Below are 18,285 nucleotides of genomic sequence, written 5' to 3'. Positions count from 1 at the left end.
TGGCTGCCAGGCTGCCAGGCTGCCAGGCTTCCAGGCTGCCAGGCTTCCAGGCCAGCAGAGTCTCGCTTAGTAACCTGAAGAAGCATCACAACAGATCAGATAGCCCGGCTCCTGGCGAGCCTGGTCAGTGTCAGTGGTTGCTAGGTAGACTCTATTACGGTATTTTTGCAGCGCGGAACAGTTTCGAAGAAACAGTTTTCTCGGCCGTGCACGACTCAATAGAGTAAAGCTGCAACTGAAAAAAGGAAAGTTGCGTGGAGACATACGAAAGACCCCTTGTACAACAGTTTAATTGCGTCTCCACAAGCTGTGGCTGTTTGTTTACATCCGGATTACTGAATTTAGTTTAACTCACGCTTAGTCATCGAGAACAAGGACTGAAAACTGTACTGGTGTTGGAGTATACTGAACTGCTGGTCCGCAGACCTATACCATGGAAATATAGGGGGCAATCAGGGGGAGCAGGTAATCCCAGTTAGGGGGAGGACTCCTTTCAGATGCTAACCGGGGGTTGTTCGGGAGGTAGTATATATTCTAACCCTTAGATACTCTTTACAATAAACACTTTTGAACACCTTTGAACTGAACCTTAGATTTTAACGTATATCGATATACACTTGTTATTTGTTTACTAGTACGATACCAAAACTCACCCTCCTTATGAAAACCTTCCTTGTAACCTCCTCTAGCACCTTCCTAGCCATAATCCAAGCCGACTGCTCCTCGTGATCCTTTGAAACCGCTTGCAACCTTGTAAACTAATACAAAGACCGCGCCTCTAGCGACCTCGCTGCGCTCAAGGAATCCGAGACTGCCTTCTAGCGCTTCTAAGACTAGGGCTGTGAGAACAGATACCTGATTGTGATAGTGTTGTATTTAAAGACGTGGGTACATTTTATTAATATCTTCCTATTCAATACTTTATATAATAGTATTTGTGAAGTGGGCTCTTTTAATACCAATCATGTCCTTCCTCGCCAAGCTTCTCCCCTTTCGGATTCAAACTCATCAATCTCTGCCCCGGCATTGTAATACCATTCTGAGCCTCAAAGATCCCAGAAATAGCTCTTCGGCCTATCATCGTAAAGCTGTCATACGGTTCTCTCCCTTCAACCTCCAGTCCATTGATAGCAACCCACTCGATTCTATCCGGCGACTTCCCATCCCCAAAGTCACACCATCTAGTTACAACAATAGCTTGCCTGAATCTAACTATAGGATCTTCCTTATCCTCTGCCAGTTTTAGTTCAACCAAGTACTCGGATGGACATTCTGGACACCTTCTTATGGGTCTGCATCTCGAGCATAGACTGACAATTGGATTCGGTCGGAGTAAGTTCCGGTGTATCGTTGGTCCTTGCTTCAGTTGCTGTGCAGCGGTCTGTCGGTTCTCAGGAATATGCGAAAGCGCGCATTTACACACATCCATCAATTCTCCATCCCTCCAATGCGCACACGCACTAAAATATGGCGTATAATCTTCTCTGTTGTACAACAGATGTCTCTGTCCACTCGGCGGTAGCTTTGCCCCAGCGAAACTCTTACTCGTGACGCGCATCAACAAGTGGCCTTTATGGATATAAAACCGGCTCTGATGAGACCACTCGCTGTATGGATCTTTCCACCGTCTCCCTAGTTCGTTCACTGGGATTCCGTATGTGGAAACTCCATATCGCTCGCCTCGCATGACTAATTGCACGAATGTGAATGGTAAGTTCCAGCCTGGAGTGATCCGCGCTCGAGGGGCGACATGGCCGGGCTTTCCAACCATTGGGCACCTGTAGATCGGATTCAGAACATTGGCTCGTTTCAGTGACTCTCCTCCTCTCTGTATTCTCTTGTGATATTTTGCGCAGGAAAAGCACAATAAGTGACCTGGCAATTGCTTATCCAGTGTCATCAAGAACCGTAATTTCTCCTTCCTGTTCTCTTCCTTCTCTAGCTCCCACCACGACTCCGCTCCAACGCGCATCAGTAACGTTCTAGTGGAGAGTGCTAGAGCGGCTTTGTCCCCAGGGGCCAGAAAAGAAGCAATTCTGCCCCAAAGCTTGACGGATAACGAGAGAATATCGCGTTCACCAGGCGGGCGCCATTCTTCCTGGATCTTCAGAGCAGCGAGCGAGTCCAGAGAATCATGAGACTCGTGATGAGCGAGCCCATGGAGCAAATCCGTGTCATCTCTCCTTTCTCCAGTCTGCTCATCTCGATTGTCGTCTGAAGGGCGGTAAATTGCGCCATGAGCCAGGGGCTTGTCCTTAGGAGGTGGTACTGGTGGAGGGGAGAATAGCGATGGTGGTTGAGAAGAGGAGGTGGTGCTAACTCGAGATAGGGCTCCCTTGGATGGGGCTTTTGTGAGCTTTGCCTTGGTTTTTGGACGGAAGAGACGGGACATAAAGCCCTGTTTTTGTGGTTCGGCCATTATAAATTGGGATATGAGAAAATATGATGATACAAGAGATTAATGTTAAATGTAGATTTGATGTTGAGGCTCCTGAGATCCACCCCTAGATAGATGAGGAATGGAGCGATCAATTGCGTCTCACAGCATAGATCGCAATTATCGTCAACTTGCCTGAGATGAGAGAAGATGGGGTGACATGGAATTAAAAGATAGAATGAAACAGAGATAGCTTGCGATGAAAATATGCACACCGAACAGTAATCGCGTTCGGATGACGATGTTTCGTCCGGCTTCTCCGCTAGAAATTTGTTTGGAGGCCTTAGCGAACATCCGTGGCCCGGCCCAATGTTTCAGGGACAAGCCTTCCCATGATCGACCAATCGATAGGGTCACCGCTCAGGCGAGGCAAAGACCCAAAAAAATCCTATGGTACAGCCTCGCGTCTCCCTACTATCGACAAGATCGCGAGTTGAAGTCTACGACCACTCAACACAATGGCCATTCGATATCAACAGCCAATATCATGGCTCAATTCATCCCCCGCGCTGCTTTCCCGGCGCAACTCAACCTTCCGCGCTCCTATTATCTCGGTCATCATGCATCGGGTCTGTCGAAAATGAAGACGATGCTTTCGTCCATTGACCTGATCATCGAATGTCGCGATTACCGTGTGCCCCTCACATCGCGGAATCCCCTTTTTGAACAATCCCTCGCAGGAAGAGAACGCTTGGTCATATACACAAAGAGGGATTTAGGGAGTAAGGATAGACCATCTGATAGAAGGGTTCGTACTTAATATTCCTGAAGATCTTCCGCTGGGAGCCTAGACTGATCGGGATTGTGCAGAAAGAAGATATCATCAGACAATGGCACGCTCCACACCCTACCCTTTTCACAGACCATAAATCAAAAAAAGACATGAAGACCGTTTTAAACTTTGCCAAAGAACACGCCTGGAACCGACAATCCCTCCTCGGCTCCCGAATTCTCGTCGTCGGTATGCCCAACGTCGGCAAATCTTCTCTTCTCAACGCACTGCGCATGGCGGGGGTACATAAAGCGAAAGCGGCATTCACTGGAGCGCAACCTGGTGTTACGAGGAAGATTGCCAGTGGAGTTAAGATTGTAGAGAGGGATGAGGAAAAGGGTACTGAAGGAGTCTACTTAGTGGATACACCCGGTGTGTTTGTGCCATTCGTGCCAGATGCAGAAGCCATGGTGAAATTGGCGCTCGTGGGCAGTGTGAAGGATACGATCATCGCACCGGTAACGCTATGCGATTACCTGCTATATCACATCAACAAGCAACAGGGAGGAGAGACTTGGTATGCGGAGTACGGGCCACCCACGAACGATATTACTGAGTTCTTGGATGGGGTGTGTAGGAAGACGGGGAGACTGGGGAAAGGTGGTGTTCCGGATTTGGATGCGGCGGCCTTGTGGATTATACAGAGGTGGAGACAGGGGAATTTGGGGGCGTTTACACTGGATGAAGTTGAAGAGGATGGCTTGATGAATAAGATTAACGAGGAGGTTGGGATAAGCGTAAATCAGGCTAGAAAGCAGGCCAAAGATGCACAGAGGGCGAGAGGGAAGGCGAGGCATACTGCTGAAACTGTATAAGTCCAATTACAGGGTTATATGTCTCTGTTCTTGCACCGCATACCTAGTAGATGCTCTTAGATAGAGTCTCTCGGGGAAAGATAAACCTAGAGTAGGTCGATAGAGAACTGAATCAGGTAAAGAATACCTAGCTCCGAGACTGTTTAGTAGTAGAACAGGACTTTAAGACGAGGAAGTTCTACTTTTCACCCTCTGAAATATACAGGCCTAAAATATTGCCTTTTGCCGATATATACTTCGCTTAGTCTAGGGATATAAGAAAAAAGTCAGCGGCAGTAATATATAAGGAAAAGTGGAATTGTTCCACGTTAAATAGGATTAGCAATCGGTTATTCTACGAATGTTACTATACTAGAGCCTCGGCAGCTCAACCCAGTCGAGCCCAAACAACACATTGGAACAGCCTTGGCCTCAGGCAACCAGACATCCATCCATCCATCGCTCCAGTAACAAATTCCGGCATTTTCCCAACGTGGCAAAATCATCAACACACCATCTCGAAATCGCCCCTGGATTCGTGCAGCACTTCCAAAGATAACCAGCAGATAAACTTCCAGTTCTCCACAGATCAACTTTCTACTTCCACGATTTGTTGTGAGGATATGAAGATCTTTATTTGCGCGCTTCTCCACGGTGAAGTCATAATTTGGATATGCACAGCTGATTCGTGATCCTCTGTCCATGGTGAAACTGGCCGAACTGCTGCCGGATTTCACGAGGGCCGGTGTCTTGAATAATATGGCTCTGTTCGGTGCTGTGGGTGTTGTTTGTGCTGTGCTGTGCTGCACGAGAGAGAACATCACTGCGCCTGCCAAGTAATCGAGGTTAAATGTATGCCCTCGTGAAGACTATTATCATTGGATACGGTGATGGTGGTGGAGAGCAGCTCATCTCGCTTGAACGGCCGAATGCTGCCTCTCGAGATGACACGAGAGAGAGGTGCAATTTGTTGGTATCAACACACATCACAGGTCAACACGAGGTACGTTCTCGTAGGCTGTGCCAATTTCTCAAACAAGCTCTCAAGCTCTGCTGCTCCGCTCCCAACTAGTAGCGATGCTAAGAAAAGCACAAGACACTCAAGACTGCTTGTCTGGTCAAGACTACTACTAGTAAGTACTTGCGACAAGAGATCGACGATACGAAAGGGAAAGACTTGGTGGCCCCGGACATGCCTGCAAGTGCGTCTGATACTGTAGGGGACGACATACTTGTATGCCCGTGGCGGGGCTGGCAGGGCGAATAACAATACTGTAATGAATGGCCTGAGAGGCAGAGAGGCTGCGCTTGGGGGGAAGACCCCTGAAGAGTTCCCCTGAAAATCCGCGATGCTGCTCTCCAGTGCCTCCACTCAGTGGATTGTTGATCCACTATTTGCCCGCCGGGCCGCCGTTCAGCCTGCGAGCCTGCCCACCCTCGCACCCTCCACCTCAGAGTTCCAGAGGCAGAACCCACCCACCCCTGTAGCCTCCCTCTCCCTCGCCTCCCTCGCCTCCACACATTCTCGGCCATCCCTACCACCACCGCTCCTGTACAGTACAGTACAGTACAGTACAGTACAGTACAGTACAGTACAGTACAGTACAGTACAGTACAGTACAGTACCTACGGAGCACACTAACTTAATAAGGTACCCAACCTGCCAACCCTTCCCGGGCTGGCCTCCTTGATTCGAATTCCTGTTTTCTCCTCCTCCTCCTCAATAACAATTCCATCTTTTGACAACTCACCAACTTTCATCGCCAGCTTCTCCTTCGACCGTTCCAGGGCATCATTCGTTGTACGCCCTTTTTACTGCCCTTTATTTCGGCGCAGCGCCCCTTCTCTGATCAGTCTCTCACTCTCTTGAGCCGGTCAACACTCGTTCCATACATCCAATTCTTCGCCCATTCCCGCGTCAACGAAACCATTCTCTGGAAAAACATCCACCTTTCAACCACGACATCAGACAACATCATGAAGACTTTCTCCGTTGCTGTAGCATTAGCTGCTGCTTCTGTCGTTTCTGCACTCCCTTCTCCTAGTGAGGAGCTGGTTGCACGCGCTACCAGTCTCCCATCAATTACCGTCAAGGGAAATGGTACGACCTTCCAAATTGTAGACTGGGACAAAATTAACATCATCTAGCTTTCTTCAATGGAAACAGCAGATTCTACATGCGTGGTCTAGACTATCAGCCTGGAGGATCCTCTAAATTGGTTGACCCCATCGCAGACCCAGCTACCTGCAAGCGTGATATCGCACAATTCCAGAAGTTGGGCATCAACACTATCCGTATCTACACCGTCGACAACACAGCCAACCACGATGACTGCATGGCCCAATTGGCCACTGCAGGTATCTACTTGGTCCTCGATGTCAACACTCCTCTCTACTCCCTCAACAGAGCCGACCCCCACCCATCCTACAACTCCGTCTACCTCCAGAACATCTTCGCCACGATCGATGCGTTTGCGAAATACACAAACACTCTGGCTTTCTTCTCTGGAAACGAGGTTATCAACGATGATCTTACCACCCCAGCTGCGCCATACGTCAAGGCCGTCACTCGTGACATGAGACAATACATCCGCAGCCGTGGATACCGTACCATCCCCGTCGGATACTCCGCTGCTGATGTCAACTCCAACCGCAAGGAGATGGCCGAGTACATGAACTGCGGTACCGATGATGAGCGCAGTGATTTCTTCGCCTTCAACGATTACTCCTGGTGTGACCCATCTTCCTTCACCACCTCTGGCTGGGACCAGAAGGTCAAGAACTTCACCGGATATGGACTCCCTATCTTGTAAGGCTTCTCCTACCCTTTTTTTCTACCACAACTAAAGCTAACCAACCTCCTAGCCTGTCCGAGTACGGCTGCAACATCAACACCCGCAAGTGGGAAGAAGTCAAGTCCCTCTACAGCACTGACATGACCTCCGTCTACTCAGGCGGTCTCGTCTACGAATACTCCCAAGAAGAGTCCAAATACGGCCTCGTCACCCTCTCCGGCAGCACCGTCACCCCCCTCGCGGACTTCACCGCCCTCCAAGCCGCCTTCAAATCAACCGCCAACCCCAGCGGCGACGGCGGCTACAACTCCACCGCCGGCGCCTCCGGCTGCCCCGCCAAGTCCGCAAACTGGGACGTCGACTCCGATGCCCTCCCTGCTATCCCATCCGCTGCGGCGGCTATGATGAAGTCTGGTGCTGGGAAGGGCGCGGGCCTCACTGGCGAGGGATCCCAGAATGCGGGGGGGACTTCCTCCGGAACTGCGACTCAAGGATCCGGTGCTGTGTCTCAGACTGGGGGAGCGTCGAAGCCAACTAAGAGCTCGGGAGCTAGCTCTGTTCGTGCGCCGTTTGATGCGAAGCCTTTGTATGTTAGTGTTGTTGCTTTGGGATTTACTTTCCTTGGGGCTGTCATGCTATAAGAATTAGATAGTTGAGTTTTTCGACTTGGGAGGTGAGGGTGTGGATAAGAATGGGGATGAGAATGGCAATTAGAGCTGTGTACTGTACATAGGCGCGTTTTTTGTTAGGTAATTCTATTGGATATCATGGCATTGCATTAGATTGCATTGTGCTAAACCTGATTTGCTTGAATTGAAAGACCATATACTTTTGTTCAGCTCTATGTTAGAGACAGAAAATATGGTTCTGTTGTTGACGTGTTGTTAACTATCGTAAGCGATCGATCGATCGATCGTCAGAAATTAGGCAAGCTGGGCGTTGCCAATTCCTTGGGCTTGACTTGGGCTTTCCTTGGGTCTATTGCTTAATTCTTTGGTTACACTTGGCTGCTTGGCCCTGGAACTTGAAAACTAATTCACGATTCTCTTCAGAAATTGAAGATCTGGAAGATGTTTTGTTTCTTTGGCGGTTGTTCTTTGTTCTTTTTGTCCTTTCGGATTCTTGGAGACTGATATCGATTGATGTGATGGGATGGGATCGATTGATGGGTGGGCGGGTATTGGCTTTACGCGGAGCGGCAGAGGTAGGTAGAGGTGCTAGTGGAAGTGCGCTGCGCTGGTTGGTGTTGTGTGGTGTTGTGTTGTGTTGTTTTGTATTGTATCGGATGGGATTATCGACAGTCAGAATTCTATAGAATTGAAATTATCTGATCTGATCTCCCTTGGCCTTGACCTTGCCCTTCCCCGCCATCTCCTCGCCCACTGTCTCCTCTCCCTCCATTTCCTCCCAGCCTCTTTCTAGCCCATCAATCAACCCGTTAATCAACCCGTTAATCAACCCCTCAATCCTCACTACCTTTCTCAACCTGCACTACTCAATATCCAAACTCCCCTTGGCCTGTCCTTCCATACATGTACACTCACTCCGATCTCTTGTTCTACGCCTCCCCTCGACGTTGTCGTACGCTAGTAACTTTGGATTAATAAATATTTTATCTGCTTTGGCTATCGTCGAGTTGATGAAATTGAATCTGATCAGATCAATCAAAAATTTGGGATGTAATAAAGAGATAGAAATGGAAGTGAAAATTGTTATCGTACTTTTCCTTGGTTTTGGGTGTTGGTTTTGTTCGTGCTTGAGTTGGCATGTGTGGTGTTTATATCCTCAGCTCTTGTTTCGCTTCTCGCTTCCCTTAGATGGGTGGGTTGTTTTTTGGGTTGAGTCGGTTGTTGGTTGCTTGCTGGTTGCTTGCTGGTTGCTTGCTGGTTGCTTGCTTGCCTGGGGTTGAATATAGACGTGTGCGTGCAGTGTGACGGCACAACGAAGATTGATAGGTAGCTAGCATATTCGCATTCATGAACCCCTCTCATCTCGCTGAAAGGCACGCCGACCGGATGCGGTATCTCAATTCTCGCCAAAGGTCAACAAAGAGCCGCCTCTAAACACATTGAAAATGGCATCTGCCCTCATTCATGAATATAGGAATATCTTATAGCGAGAGTATAGTATTACGATACCAATTCTTATAATATTTCGATCCAGAATACTAAATCAAACCTGGCTAGTTTTTACCCACCAATCTGCGAGAATGGAGAAGGATAGTCAAGCTGAGGATACTCGAAAAGATGAGATTGATAACAATGGAGACTATACAACCCATGATGCTGTAGGAGATCTCACGTACTCTGAAGCTGAAGACATGGACATCGACACCACCTTACCCTCCAGCGAGTTCAGGCTACCTGCAGGTCTACCACCAACTTTCCCTACCCAACCAAACTGAGCAACACAAAATTCCCAAGATTATCTCTGTAAACACAATGGACGAGACACCCTAAACAGTCCTCATGAAGAGCCGTTGATGAGTAACCTTCGTTTGAACAGCACTATCCCAGACATTATCACCACAGCAGCGTCTTTACCTTATCCAACAGCCATAGCTAGGATAAAAGACTTAGGGATACGAGATGAAGACCAGGAATGGAATAGGAGAGAGAAAGTTATTCCGCCGTACTTGAAAGCTGCGTATAGAAAGTACCCGAGTCCCTTAGCTCCCACTTTGCACCCAGAGAAAAAGTTTCAGGGTAAGGAGGAGTGGGAAGAAGATGATATCATGCAGAATTTGGAGATTGGAGAGGTTTTGAACCTGACTGAGAGGACCGAAAGGGGCACAGGATATCTTGGTTCGGACCAAACAGTACATGATCTCGACGCCTTTCTTGGTTGCGCTTCCAACAAGTCTCCTTTCGACGAGTATATCTCTCCTCAAGATCCTCTCATTATTCGCATGGCTAGTGTATCTAATCATGGCCATGATCCAGATTCAGGCCTTTGTTTACCTGGTAACGACAATGACGACGACGAGGGACATGATTCCATATCTGGCATTAGTGGAGAGGCTTCTACTACACCTACTACGACTAAGAATAAGAGAACTCGAAAGAGAAAGGGGAAGGGTGCTGGATCTGGAGATATGATGCCGAGCCAGCTACCTGCTGGTACGCCGTCTGCGGCTGTAAGAGGGAAAAACATGGAAAAGAAAGTAGCCCTATATATACCAACAGCGGCTTCCAGTCGGGAGAACGAGCAACATCTAAGTGCGGATGAGCTGCCTACGCCCACGAGACCTTTGATTCAGGGACCGGAATCAAGTTCAAACGAGCTGTCTGAGCACTCGAAACTTTCAGCCCCACCAGTGAGTATAGATGTAGAAGCTGCTCCCAGTGAGTTGGCACCCTCTGCACCCACAACATCTACAGCTTCATTTCAAGCAGCAGGAAGAGACGTTCCAACTACACCACTGACCCCGGCAGAACCAGCTGAGCACCAGACTCGGGATCTAAAGGCCGCCAATGAACCTTCCAAAGCAGCACATTCAGAGCCAGCAGTGGGAACGTCCACTCGCTCAGCACCCATATCTACGCCTACACCTTCAACCAACCCCAGAACACCGCCTCTCCCCTTTCTACCACCACCCCTGACCACGCCCTTATTCCAAGTAACCGCATTCCCACCCTCTTCATCCCCACCCTCTTATTCATCAACATCCTCAACCCCCTTCCAATCAATGCCCAAACCACCTTTCATACGTACACCACCCATCCCATCCCACCCAGCTCTCAAATCTCCCTTCGGAGCAGCCGTACCAAAAGAGAAGCAATTACCACCTATACAGGAAGGGAGCAAAGCGCCAACTATGATTAGCCATGCGCAGGGTATGGAACTCCCGAGGAGGATGTATGATGGGGAAAGGCTGTTAAGGGAGAGGGCTGATTTAGAGAGTTTACTGCGAAGAGGGGGTGGGAACCGAGATCTAGTTGCATCTGGTGACAGTAGGGATGTCGGTGAGGGCTCTGGGAGAGGGCATACTGCTGGGTATAATTATGGTGTAGGTTTTGGAGCTGGATTGGAGGTGCCGAGTTGGGGTGTAGTTGGCGGTGGGAGTCGTGATAAAGTGGATGTTGCAGTGCAAGGGGAAGGGGAACGGAGAGGCGGAGGAGAAGAAAATGTCGAACGTTAGGGAAGCTGGAGTGTCGGCGACTATACCGCTCAGGGTGACGTTAGTAGCGTTGATGCATCTGCGATGCCGGATGTGCCTCACGGCGCTGGGGTAGGTGCTGCTGAGGTCTTGGTGTACTGAGTTCAACGGGAAATGTTACACCGACAGAAGATGTGAATGTTAACATTGAGTTCTGTTATGTCCTTCTCTCTCTGTCAACATGCTTCTTGTTGGACGGAAGTGATTGGTGTCTCAAGCTAGAAGGTTACTGTAGCTGCAGTGCTGTGTCTCGCTTACTTTGTTGTGATAAGAGTTGAGCCCCTGAGTTGAGCGAAGCAAACGAGAACTGTAGTCAAGTCTCGCTCATGCTTTGTTTGGCAGGGAAGACTTTTCAACTTCACCAGACATCCTCTCATCTTCTAATACTAAACAGGCCCCTCTCCCAGCAGAAGTCGACACCTTCTTCACACGCATCGCTACCCACCTAGGTGGCACCACTTCTGACACTAGCCCCGACCTAATAATTAAAGACGCCTTGTCGGCTATCCAAGCCGCTCTCTCCTCCTCTAGTACCAAACAAATTCCTGTCCCAGCAGAAGTCTTTAGCTTCTTCCACCGCGTCGCTATCCTCCTATTGAACACCACAGATACCAGTATCGACCGCACAATTCAACTCGCTATATCCGCTATCCAGGCTGCCCTCTCATCTTCTAACACCAAAAAAACCCTTTATTACCAGAAGTCTTCACCTTCTTACACCACGTAGCTACCCATCGATCCGGCACCACGGAATCCAGCGTCGACTCTATAATTCAACTCGCTCTTTCTGCCACGTTCGCCGCCCTTGCGTACACAGAGTCCCTAGCCCATCAAACCACCGAAGAAATCCTCCGTTTACAAGCCCTTGTGAATGAGCTAAAACGAAGTAACAATTCTGTTGTCAAAGAGCTAGGGATAGTGAAAAGCGAACTGGAAGCAAAAGAGCTGGAAGCGTTGGAAGAGAAGAAAAAGACAGAAGAAGAGAGGAATAGTCAAAAGAAAGCATTAGAAAGTGAGAAAAAGAGAGGCAGGGACTTGAAATCACAGGTTGATGAATCAAAGCGCGACTTGGCCGAGTGTCGAGATTATCAGACAGCAGCTAGGTTCGAAAAAGAAGCAGAGTTCAATGCGCTCGTCCTCAAACTGTCTCAAACAGAAATCGCAGTCCAAGACTTGAAAGCTGAGTACGATAAGAGTAATATCATCACGCGGGCCGACTGCCAGAAGTTGAGCGAGGAGAAGGATCGTGTCAATAAGGAGAGGATGGAAGATTTGCAGGCTGATATCAAGGTCTTGGAATCTAAGCTGGAGAAGACTGAGAAATCGGGTATAAAGGCAGCTGTAGTTAGTCAACAGAGGGAAGAGAAACTTAAACAGTTTGAAGAGAAGGTGACTGAGCTGCAACATGCATTTGAGACGGTACAAGCTGATGGGGCGGCAAAAGGACTGATTACTCAGGAGGAATGTTCGGCGCAAAACAATTCGGCAATTGAGAAGCTAGAGGGAGAGATTCGGAGATTGAAGAGCGAAGCAAAGAACTATGCTGAAGCAAGTGAAAAGGCATGGAAGTATGCCGCCGACGAGGAGACGAAGCGGAAAGAGATACAAGGACAGCTTCAAGCTCTCAAAGCCGAGAAGGACCTCCTTGCCGAGAAAGCGGAATCATTGACTCGAGAGGCGGCGAGCAAGAATTTGAGGAAAGAGGTCGAAAATCTCAAGGAAGAAGTCGAGAATGTTAATCATGATCCGAAGCAGACCGCGGAGTTGAAAGAAGCTGCACAAGAGACAACAGCTGTGGACTCGAATAGCATCTCGGTCGAGGACTGTGAGAGCCAAAAAACGGTCTTTGGCGAGACGCTCGAGATTGAAAAGCATGCACTGCAATCAGAGATCGCAGACCTTAAGGTCAAGCCCAATGCTTACGAAGACGCCGATACGATATCTCGCAGAAACTATAACGAGGAGAAGTCTCGAGAGAGTAGTGAAGTGCGCCACCAAATTGAACCTCTCCAGACGCATAACCAAGAAGCAGAAAATCATGGCAGGGCTCTTGAAGATCGCATCCAGCAGTGTGAAGAAACGAACAGAGATCTTCGCGACAAGATCAAATCCCTCCAGTCTGAGCTCCAAGCATATCACGAATCCAGAAGACGCCCAGCTACACCTCCAACAGCCACGCTCAAAGAACGCATTGCCGCACTCGACGCTCGCGTGACCGAAGTCAACAAGGTAGTCGAGTCCCAAGCAGCTGAATTGAGCAAACGTGGGATCTCGAGTAACGTCCAACAGATGCGGCATCTTGATTTAAAGAACGGGCGATTGATCGAGGAAGTGGCGAGACTGGAAGACGCTCTTCAAAAGGCGAGAAACAGGAAGGTGGCTAGTCCGTATACGAGTTTTGACGAGAAGGATGCGAAGATTGAGGAGCTCACGCGTGGTGTGGGGTATCTGAATGAGAGTGTAGATTACCACTTCCGACAGGCGAATCTTATTAATATTCAGTATGGGAGACTTCTTGGGAAGAAGACTAAGTTAGAGGAGAGGTTGAAAAAGATGGAAGAGAAGGTGGAGAACATGAAGAAGGGTAGTAGTAAGAGAGCGAGGAAGGATAGAGCGAAGAAGGGGATCGAAATCAATATGCCTGCTCAAGCAGCTGCTAGACAGGCTGGAAACATTTCCTCCCCAACCACTGTGGAAAGGTAAAGAGCATGTTGGATTCGTTGCTTTTCTATGAAGGGGAGACCTCTAGTTATATAGTACTAGAACAGTGCACGGTTGCAATTCTAACACTCCCACACGAACACAGCACTGTTGCTTGCGGACTAACAAATACTTTATATTCTGAATCAGACGAACATCGAACAAAGAGGTTCGAAGGGGACCCTCTGCTAAGTAGGCTCGCCAAGGCTCGCTGAAGGCGGCCCGACCTGAGCGCTAAGCCACATTGGGAGTAGTCCAGCGGCATACCTAGTTGCCACCAAGAGATTACATGTCACTTCTTGACTTCAGACGATATTTTGATAATAGAAACTGAGAGCATGACCGTTTGTCTGATGAAGGATGCCGACTCTTCTTATATTTCGTGGTAAGTAGTTCAGTCTCTGATATCTTTATTCTATAACAAGTCTTGAGGATGAAATCCCCAGTCGACGGAAACGACTACGGTCCGAATAAAGTGCAACTCGGGTTGAGAAATAAGCTTAGATTTTGCTTGATGCATTATCTTAAATCCAATGCATCTTAAATCCATCCTGGATGTTTGAAGGCTCTCCGAAAGTTGATGCGTCTTGTAAACAAAATGCCCGATCTGGTTCGATCCAACACGAGCCCAGGTGGCTGCTTCGCGAGGCTGAGCAATGACATCACAGCGACTCAAGGCGCATCAAGCAAGGCAGATGATCCCAGTGACAGCTACTGTACAGCTACAGTTAGAGTACAGCTCTATTTCCTGCAACTATCCAACCTTAAGACACACTTTCTAGTATCATTTTCTAGAATGCCTCGAATAACGGACTAAACCTATCTAATGAACAGCGATTCTTCCCTCAACCTCCTTACCTAATAATCGAAATGCGGCCCCGTATCCTACCAACCGCAATCTCCACATCAACATCTAGAACTCTCTTGCGATTCCACTTCCAACCACACATCACAAGCACTTTTCGCAGCAGACCTCTCGAACGATCACAACCACGACTATATTCTAGTCCACCTGCCTCTCTTCCTTCCCTCTCAATCCGCACGTTCTCCACTTCCCGTCGACACTACTCTGAAGAAGACGCGACCAGCAAAGCCAAAGCTCTGAACCAGAAAGGACTAGACGAGCAAGAAGATGGCTTCCATAGACAGATTGACGATGCTATTGGCAAGGCGAAAGAATTACAGGCTCGGACACCCTGGCATAGAGAGGGAAGCGATACGCCGCCTGTGAAGAGGAATAGGAGTGCCGGGGCAATGACAAAGGGTATTTTCTACTTCTCTCCCACTTCCCTCCCCTTTTTGCCACAAGTGTTATCCTGAGATATCATGATCTATTTACTAACAAACCTCCTCTCCAGGAAAACTCCTAACCACCCCCTCCCGCCTCCTCAAGCTCATCCTCCCCCTCACAACGCAAGACAAAAACAGCGACCGCAAATCCATCGAGCCTCTAGCCCTGCTAGTTCATCCACAACAACCCCTCTCCTACCTAGAACGCCTCATCCAATCCGAACTCCCTATGATCAAAGGCAAAGACGGCAAAGAGAAAGTAGCACAGGTGTATTTCCGGGCAGAGGACAGTGCAAGGGGAGAGATCAAAGCGGATCCTAGCGAAGAGGAGGAGGATGAGGACCTAGAGGACGACGAGGATGGTGATCTCAAGGGCAGGAAACAGCCCAAGGAAGAAGGAAGTGATGAACAGATGATAGACGGGAAGCTCATGAAAGTGGGCAAAATATCCTCCTCGTCATCCTCCAGAAGCCAATCCGAATCCGAATCCGAACCCCAATCTCAATCCCCAGATAAAAACACTCTCTCAGAACCCAAAAAATCCCCCTCCGAAATAGAAAATCAACTCCGCGGCGGCCCCGGTGAAGGCGGCGTAGAAAGCTACAGCGGCCAAGGTCGCGAATCCTCTGACAGCTCGCAGCAAAAATTCGTGCGGTGGTCCTCATCCACCGAAATCGGTGACTTTATCCGCGACGCCGCACGCGGCAAGGAATTCGCGGTGGAGATCGAAGGCGCCAGTAGCGAGATCCGGGTGGGTGTTCCTTCGTTCAACGATCGCACACATTACCTGCGAGTGCGGTTGAGGAAGACGAGCAGGAAGTTGGCGGATATGGCGAGTATCAAGAAGGAGTGTGATAAGCTTGCGCATAGGAGCGCGCAGAGGCTTGCTATGGGCGGGTTTGGGATATTGGTTGGGTGGTGGGGGGCGATTTATCATTTTACGTTTCGGACGGATTATGGGTGGGATACCATGGAGCCTGTGACTGTACGTTCTTTTATTTCTCTCTTCTCATACCTCGCACCCCTTTCCTCCTTACACCACACCACACCACACCAAACCACCTAGCCCTTCCCCAATCCCTAGTACACCAAGCCAACCCATCTAACACCCCACAGTACCTCGCCGGCCTCTCCACCATAATCCTCGGCTACCTCTGGTTCCTGTACCACAACCGCGAAGTATCATACCGGGCCGCCCTGAATCTAACCGTCTCCCGGCGTCAAAACACACTCTACACCGCTCGAGGGTTCGAACTTGCGAAATGGGAAGCCATGATCGAAGAAGCGAACGCGTTGAGGAAAGAAATCAAGAATGTAGCTGACGAGTACGATGTCGAATGGGATGAAAAGAAGGACGAGGCGAGCGAGGAGGTGCATGATGCGTTGAAGGAGGAGAGGAGGAAGGCTGGGGGGAAGGAGGAGGATGGTGAGGATGGGGATGATGGGGATAGTGGGAAGAGGACGAAGAAGGAGAAGGAAAGGATGAAGGAAAGGAGTAAGGAGAAGGAGAAGAGTAAGGGGGGCGAGAAGGATTGATTGATTGATGGAGTGATTGATTGAAGGTGTGGCGGATTGGAGTAATGGATGAGATGGAGATGAAGATAAACCTGAAGTTGAGCTAAGCTGAGCTGAGCTGAGCTGGTTGAACCGAGCAGAGCAGAACCGAGCTGAGAAGAGCAATGCTCAAGGGTTTGTTTTGGAAACCCGAGCCTAGCGAGCCGAGCCGAAGCGGAAACGCAAATAAGCTCATTCACTCTATCCATCCATCCATCCCCAGAATCACAATCACAATCAGAATCAGAATCAGATCAGAATCACTGTCCTTTAAAAAGTCTCTTCACAAACCAACCAGCCAGACATATTCTATTCAACTCATCTCATCCTATCTCATCTTATCTCGGTCATAACTCTCCTCCACCTCATCATCGTGGCACGCGAGTTCATTTTACACCCGATTTCTTCGATGGGCTGCTTGCGCGCTTTTATTGTCCAGCAATCCAATCAATTCAAATCAATCAATCAATCAGAGCGGACTTCACACCAGTGGTAAAATTGTGGTACACAAGGTCGAACCAGCACCAACCAAAACCGAATAAGCATCGGACAATGTCGCCACCTCTCTGTAATAGGTCGGTGAGGGGGAGGGCAGGCAGGCACGCATTCAGGCATCCACCACTGGTGGTCGACCGGTTGGGTCCACCATGCACATACCTCCACCACTTCCAGTTCAATTCCCATTTTCTCGTCGATGACGGAGCCATATTTGATATTTCGATCTCCCCAAAAAAATTCCAATCCTTTTCCTTCTTTTCTCGTTGTCACATTTACCCTCACATTCATCGACCGAATGATCGACGGACCAACATCCTGTCCTGTGTTGTTCAGTCAAGCCTGTCCTGTCCAGCTTCATTGCATTGCATTTGCACAGCATAGCCTGCGAGACGTTCAGCTCCCTACACATACACATCATAAGTACATATACCAGCATACATAGACCATAGAACAACCGAATCAGAGTACATACCAGTTTTTAGAGAATAATACATACAGTCATCATTCCCGGTGCGGTCCACCTCTCTTCCCATCTCTCTCGCGGTTCCCCACATTCCAAGCTCTCCGAAGTTATTTTTTTGCTCGAACCTGTCTGTTTGTCAGATATGATAGGACATGCAGATAATCATGTACGCAGAGTACAGCAAAAGCCCTCCCTTCTTCTGCTTGGGCAGCTTCAGCGCTTCCAGCCCCGGGGCATTACCTCCGACCCAGGTGATAACCGAGACATGAGGATAAACAGGTTTCCTGTGTACGCTGGTACGCATCGAGTCCAGTCCCTTCTCCGTGCACACCGATCACACCGATCACACCGACCGCCAGACTGACGCACCTGTTCTCATTCGTCTTCTCTTGCCTTAAAATCTCAACCTTTCCCATCCCTCTGCTCCCGCCTCTGCCCTCTCACAAGAGACTGTGAGACACTCAAATCCATATTTCAACCCGTTTATGCACCGCCAGCACATTGAGCCGGGAGGCAGGCAAAGCATAGGCATCACGGAGCATACCTCCAGCACCCCAGACAGACATGTTTTCATTTCCAACCTGCATGCCCGCATGCCGGCCTACCCCCACGGTCACCCGCGGGAGGATGGTGCAGGAAAATATCGATATTTCAGATCTCCAGCCCGCAGCTCAGCGTAGCCTCATCCATCCTATCGTGCGGCAACACCAGACCTGATCAGATCGTGGATGATCCCTTGACGACCGCCGCCGTATGAAGAAGGATGAGGGGAGTCTAGACTGCGATGGTTTCATCCGGAGGTCTTCCTCTCGTGGATGGGATG

The 18,285-nt window shown here is 49.2% G+C and overlaps 7 protein-coding genes across 8 annotated transcripts; 5 read left to right on the top strand and 2 right to left on the bottom strand.

The window, feature by feature from the left end:
* Positions 1-874: 874 nt before the first annotated feature.
* On the bottom strand, positions 875-2,666 carry ONS95_011779 (uncharacterized protein). Its single transcript, XM_058505410.1, has one exon. It carries the CDS (start codon positions 2,417-2,419, stop codon positions 953-955), a length of 1,467 nt encoding a protein of 488 aa, XP_058359967.1. The 5' UTR covers positions 2,420-2,666; the 3' UTR covers positions 875-952.
* Positions 2,667-2,924: 258 nt separating this feature from the next.
* MTG1 (Mitochondrial GTPase) lies at positions 2,925-4,024 on the top strand (the record flags this gene model as incomplete). Its single annotated transcript, XM_058505409.1, has 2 exons — positions 2,925-3,185; positions 3,248-4,024. The coding sequence occupies 2 exons, from the start codon at positions 2,925-2,927 to the stop codon at positions 4,022-4,024; spliced, it is 1,038 nt and encodes a 345-aa protein (XP_058359966.1).
* Positions 3,854-4,993, bottom strand: ONS95_011777 (uncharacterized protein). Its single transcript, XM_058505408.1, has 2 exons — positions 4,207-4,993; positions 3,854-4,155 (listed from the first exon to the last, which is right to left on the bottom strand). The coding sequence occupies exon 1, from the start codon at positions 4,822-4,824 to the stop codon at positions 4,354-4,356; it is 471 nt and encodes a 156-aa protein (XP_058359965.1). The 5' UTR covers positions 4,825-4,993; the 3' UTR covers positions 3,854-4,155; positions 4,207-4,353.
* A 516-nt stretch (positions 4,994-5,509) lies between these two features.
* On the top strand, positions 5,510-8,013 carry GEL1 (beta-glucanosyltransferase). 2 transcript variants are annotated; one of them, XM_058505406.1, is made up of 3 exons: positions 5,510-6,104; positions 6,152-6,812; positions 6,869-8,013. In XM_058505406.1, the coding sequence occupies exons 1-3, from the start codon at positions 5,981-5,983 to the stop codon at positions 7,437-7,439; spliced, it is 1,356 nt and encodes a 451-aa protein (XP_058359963.1). In that variant the 5' UTR covers positions 5,510-5,980; the 3' UTR covers positions 7,440-8,013. The 2 variants fall into 2 exon arrangements, with proteins under 2 accessions (XP_058359963.1, XP_058359964.1); XM_058505407.1 differs by having other exon boundaries at positions 5,662-6,812.
* Positions 8,014-9,007: 994 nt separating this feature from the next.
* ONS95_011775 (uncharacterized protein) lies at positions 9,008-10,939 on the top strand (the record flags this gene model as incomplete). The annotated part of the gene is made up of 2 exons (XM_058505405.1): positions 9,008-9,167; positions 9,222-10,939. The coding sequence occupies 2 exons, from the start codon at positions 9,008-9,010 to the stop codon at positions 10,937-10,939; spliced, it is 1,878 nt and encodes a 625-aa protein (XP_058359962.1).
* Positions 10,940-11,002: 63 nt separating this feature from the next.
* Positions 11,003-13,660, top strand: ONS95_011774 (uncharacterized protein; the record flags this gene model as incomplete). Its single annotated transcript, XM_058505404.1, has 3 exons — positions 11,003-11,029; positions 11,352-11,571; positions 11,658-13,660. 3 exons carry the CDS (start codon positions 11,003-11,005, stop codon positions 13,658-13,660), a joined length of 2,250 nt encoding a protein of 749 aa, XP_058359961.1.
* A 340-nt stretch (positions 13,661-14,000) lies between these two features.
* ONS95_011773 (uncharacterized protein) lies at positions 14,001-16,483 on the top strand (the record flags this gene model as incomplete). Its single annotated transcript, XM_058505403.1, has 4 exons — positions 14,001-14,042; positions 14,090-14,921; positions 15,016-15,932; positions 16,064-16,483. Exons 2-4 carry the CDS (start codon positions 14,528-14,530, stop codon positions 16,481-16,483), a joined length of 1,731 nt encoding a protein of 576 aa, XP_058359960.1. The 5' UTR covers positions 14,001-14,042; positions 14,090-14,527.
* Between the last annotated feature and the right edge of the window lie 1,802 nt (positions 16,484-18,285).

The sequence above is a fragment of the Cadophora gregata genome (assembly GCF_030347475.1).
Source record: "Cadophora gregata isolate MNR1 chromosome Unknown scaffold_5, whole genome shotgun sequence".
Classification (NCBI taxonomy): domain Eukaryota; kingdom Fungi; phylum Ascomycota; class Leotiomycetes; order Helotiales; family Ploettnerulaceae; genus Cadophora; species Cadophora gregata.
Note: the sequence above shows the minus strand (reverse complement) of the source record. Positions and strands in the feature narration are given on the sequence as shown.

Coding starts and splice junctions, on each gene's coding strand:
- ONS95_011779 (XM_058505410.1), bottom strand. CDS start 2,419: ATGGCCGAACCACAAAAACAGGGCTTTATGTCCCGTCTCTTCCGTCCA.
- ONS95_011777 (XM_058505408.1), bottom strand. CDS start 4,824: ATGTTCTCTCTCGTGCAGCACAGCACAGCACAAACAACACCCACAGCA.
- GEL1 (XM_058505406.1), top strand. CDS start 5,981: ATGAAGACTTTCTCCGTTGCTGTAGCATTAGCTGCTGCTTCTGTCGTT. Junction 6,105..6,151: donor AATTACCGTCAAGGGAAATG/GTACGACCTTCC, acceptor AACATCATCTAG/CTTTCTTCAATGGAAACAGC. Junction 6,813..6,868: donor GGATATGGACTCCCTATCTT/GTAAGGCTTCTC, acceptor CCAACCTCCTAG/CCTGTCCGAGTACGGCTGCA.